This window comes from Puntigrus tetrazona, chromosome 17 (assembly GCF_018831695.1).
Source record: "Puntigrus tetrazona isolate hp1 chromosome 17, ASM1883169v1, whole genome shotgun sequence".
In the NCBI taxonomy this organism is placed as follows: domain Eukaryota; kingdom Metazoa; phylum Chordata; class Actinopteri; order Cypriniformes; family Cyprinidae; genus Puntigrus; species Puntigrus tetrazona.
In genome coordinates this window covers 15,787,771-15,791,673 of record NC_056715.1, presented here as the reverse complement: position 1 = coordinate 15,791,673, position 3,903 = coordinate 15,787,771, and the positions used below count along the sequence as shown (strand labels likewise).

General features: G+C 38.8%; 1 protein-coding gene and 1 pseudogene across 3 annotated transcripts in view; both read right to left on the bottom strand.

Moving 5' to 3' along the window:
- LOC122362004 overlaps window positions 1–221 on the bottom strand; it is a 50,689-nt pseudogene extending 50,468 nt beyond the window's left edge.
- Window positions 222–285: 64 nt separating this feature from the next.
- Window positions 286–3,903, bottom strand: part of LOC122361911 (D-glutamate cyclase, mitochondrial-like) — a 6,943-nt gene continuing 3,325 nt past the window's right edge. The window contains exons 5-9 of one of the 3 annotated variants that reach the window (XM_043263110.1): window positions 3,216–3,338; window positions 2,797–3,000; window positions 2,006–2,266; window positions 1,749–1,848; window positions 286–670 (exon numbers count right to left, since the gene is read on the bottom strand). In XM_043263110.1, the coding sequence (XP_043119045.1) occupies window positions 484–670; window positions 1,749–1,848; window positions 2,006–2,266; window positions 2,797–3,000; window positions 3,216–3,338 (875 nt within the window). In that variant the 3' untranslated portion in view covers window positions 286–483. The remainder of the gene's footprint in view (window positions 671–1,748; window positions 1,849–2,005; window positions 2,267–2,796; window positions 3,001–3,215; window positions 3,339–3,903) is intronic. The other 2 variants (XM_043263108.1, XM_043263109.1) reach the window with 2 other exon arrangements.

Here is a 3,903-nt window from a genome sequence, read left to right as displayed (position 1 = left end):
TTTTTTTTAAGCCCCCTTGAGAAACTAGTCGTTCACGCTAGGTGTGAAACTCAGTACCACTTTGTGACCACATAGGCTGTATTTAGGTGCAGTGTGCTTTTTTTCCCCAGCAGACAGGAAGCATGTATGCACATTATGCCACCTCTGTGTGAGATGCGCTTACCTGCTGTAATGGCAAAATCAGCAGACACGTCACACGCAATCAGATTTCCATTAGGCATGTATGCTTTAACTGCTGCTTTGACTTNCACACACACACACACACACACACAATTAATCCTGTTCCAAAGAGGTGACAGATCTCATTAAACCGCTCCCTGATGCCAACCGAACTTATCGTTAATTGGGAAAAAGTTGGCGATTCAAGCATCGATTGCGATCGTTAAAGAAGATTAGGACACGGACTATATCAGAGAGGGTCTAGATAAAACCTCAATCAAAATATACTTCTATTTATATTCCACAGTAACGTTTGCTAGTAAGTTAATCACAGTGTTTTGGCGTGTTGAAGCTCTTGTTACCTGTAGTAGTGATACCAGCGATATTGCCGGCAGTGGTAAAGAGGTCATCTATTGGGTCGACTAAATGCTTGATGTTCACCCCCCTCATGTTGTAGTAGTTCCCGTCGGTAGCCCGGCCGCTGCGTTCTATTGCCACCAAGTGGTCAAACCTTTTTAGTATACAGAATTTCAGTTAATCGTGAAAAAACGAGACATGAGCTGTGCTGGGAACAGCATGGTCTTTCTGCTGCGGTCTAGCACGTATACATTTTCTGAATGCATAAAACGCACGAACGCCCATCAACCTTGCATTTATAGAATTACGTAATATTTCCATGCATTTAAAGAAAGAGATGTTAACAAGTCAGTAAAAGTTTAGCTCAATTGACAGCTTTTGTGATATAGCGTTGTATATTGATTTCCATATCCATTATTATCTTTAAAAGCAATATACTGCAGCACTTACAATCAATGAAAACCAATGGAGCCTATTTAGGAACATTAAAATACTCACTATTTCAAAAGTTTAGCGATAAGAGCTGCATAATTATAAAACCGCATTTCACTGTAACCTCAAGTCAATTTTTTTTGTGGTAATTATTATGCCACAAATGCTGTCGAAATCCGGAATATTCCTTAAATAATACATTAAGTAAGGAATAATGCACAGTCATTATCACAAAATAAACCTCAACATCACCCTGAAATGAATTATTTTATGATAATGATTGGCTGACTGTACATTATCCATCTGATTTTACAGCTAATGACTGAATAACTACATAAATGGCCATGAAATATTGATTTGAGATGGAAAAGAGGCCACAGATTGGTGAGATACATGAAACTACCGACAATCAGTTATACAGTTTAGCAGCCATTATACAAAATTGTATCATGTTGAATGCTTAAATCTGATTGGCTGACACAAATTCTCAAGCGTGAACATTGCGAACACTGAAAAACCTTTATAAAAGGATATATTTGGCCATTAACTTTTAAATGCATCATTATGCAGACACATGAGGACAGTTCATGTAATTAAATGTAAAGTAAATGTAATTGAAATGAAGCAATTATGATGAATACATCCCAAAACCTGTGTACCATTCTGTTACATGAAAAGTATGTACTTTTTCTTTATTAAAAAAGATGTACTTTTAGGGGATAAGAAAGTAGGTGGGCAAATTGGGATGCAGCACAAGAGAAAGAAGAGTTGATGGAAAATGAGATCGAACTGCATTACACCTGGGCTTAGTGGGATCTCCATCACGGCACAGGAAGTGAAGTGCTGAGTCAGGGCCATTACTCTGGAAACTTATTACTGGCACAGCGGTCTTTATCACACCTGTTAGTGAACACACACACACACACATCATGGTACAGTAAGACCCTGAACTAACCAGACCCCTAAAATCTCAATTTGCATGTGGCTTCATCACGTCCGAGTAGCACAACTGAAAAATATATTTAAAAAAACACTAAATCAGCAACAATTAAGGCACCTTTCTTCACAGCATCCTGCACGATGTGCTGATTCATCTCCAAAGCACGCTCATCCGTCACGATGACCACCTCTTTGCGGAGCGCTTGAAGCATGGCTGCCATGGCGATGGCCCCGGGCGGGCCATCAGTCTCTTCAGGGGGGTTGTGCATGTAGTGTGTGGGAAAACCAGTGGTGATGAGGACAGAGGAGGAATGGGACAGAGAGAGACTGGCCTTCAGGAGCTCATCCTGCAAGAACAGGGCCCGGATACCTCTCGAACCTGTAGACAAACCAGTTTACACTGATGTCAAGGCATGATGAAACGGAACTAGCAACAGATCTTTTTCGCATTGTAATAGAAATTATGCAAGTAAAAAAAAAATATGGATGGGTACTTGGAGTTTACAATGTTGAGAAATTCATGCTTCCAGGGACATTATTGGAAGTAACTTTTATAGTACTAGTAAATATTGTGTCACCAGAAAGATGAAATGGTTTCTTTTAAAATTTATCCCAAGCCATATACAGATTTAAGAAAAAGATTGATGATGAGAGTATTTTTTTTTTCTGGTGTATTTTTAGGTTTTAGTTTTGTTTAGTGTTTTTATTCTTATTAAATAAGTCATTATTTTGTATAATAATAATAATAATAATAATCTTGAATCCAAAACTTTTCTAGACGTTTTTATATGTATTACCTATTTTACATTAAAAATATTACACACATTTATATACATAAACAGAAAATATAAACGCATTATACTTTGCATCTCTTTATTTTTAGGTGGTCAGAATCGTGCTGCTTCATACCTGGGTCTTCAACAACAAGCTCCTCAATGGCTCGAATTTGTTGAACAGCTCTTTTGCTAGCAATACTGTAATGCTGAGGATTCTGGGAAATGCAGAAACTCAAAGGGCATTGCGCTGGCTCAAGAGTTCGGGGCGAAATGGTTTCCGCCTTTTGATCTGTGATGAACATGCAGCCAGGAGAGTGCGTGAATGCCAGAGAGGGCTCTGCAACATTCAAAAACAAAAGGTCAACATGCAGTTCTTCTCCTACACGCTGCATAAAAATGATCAGCGAATGCCGCAAAAATAACATTAAAAAGAAACAAAACCCCAAGTGTACTGAAAACCCAGTGACATTAAATCTTAAAAGGTGAAGTGTGCAATGTCTACTCAACTAGCGGCACCGAACACCACAACTTCATTTTTGGTGGAAACCTTACTGCAGCTCTGTACAGCTTCAACACCGGTGATCCCACAGGCCCAGAACACAGGCACGTCACCGGTACACTGCTTCACTGGGTCCCCATAGTCTGGTTGGGACAAGTCCTGGATACCCAGCAGCTCTACGGGAGAATCAAGGGTGTTTACGAGAGGTTTAAAGAGGAGTTCATTTTTCCAGCTCCAAGCCCCTTTAAAATGTTAACAGTTGTAGTATGTTTAGACATGTTTTGATCAGACACACAGTAAAGCATTACAGATGGGCTCTTAGGTGCAAATTCCATCATTAGTCATATCCTCCGTGAACCTGCTCGGTACTTACAAAGGTCTCAAAAAGTATTTAGACACTTTGTTATTTAGACAGTTATTGTCATTGTCACAGTGTCTTGGGCAGAAGCAATGGTTAAAGTGAATTGAACAGCTGTGTNTCTGGTCGGCACCCATTCACTGCAGAGAATACATTGGTGAGCAAGTGGTGTAATGCTAAATATCTACAAATCTGCTCTGAAAGGGAAACAGTACACCTTAGATGGCCTGAGGGTGAGAAAATTTTTCTTTTTGGGTGAACTATTCCTTTAAATGAAATAAAATAGAATAAAGACGAAAAACAAAAAAAGTATAAACATTTCCTTGAGAACTAACTCAAATAAAATAACTTTAAAGTACTACCATTACTAAAGTGTAAAATAA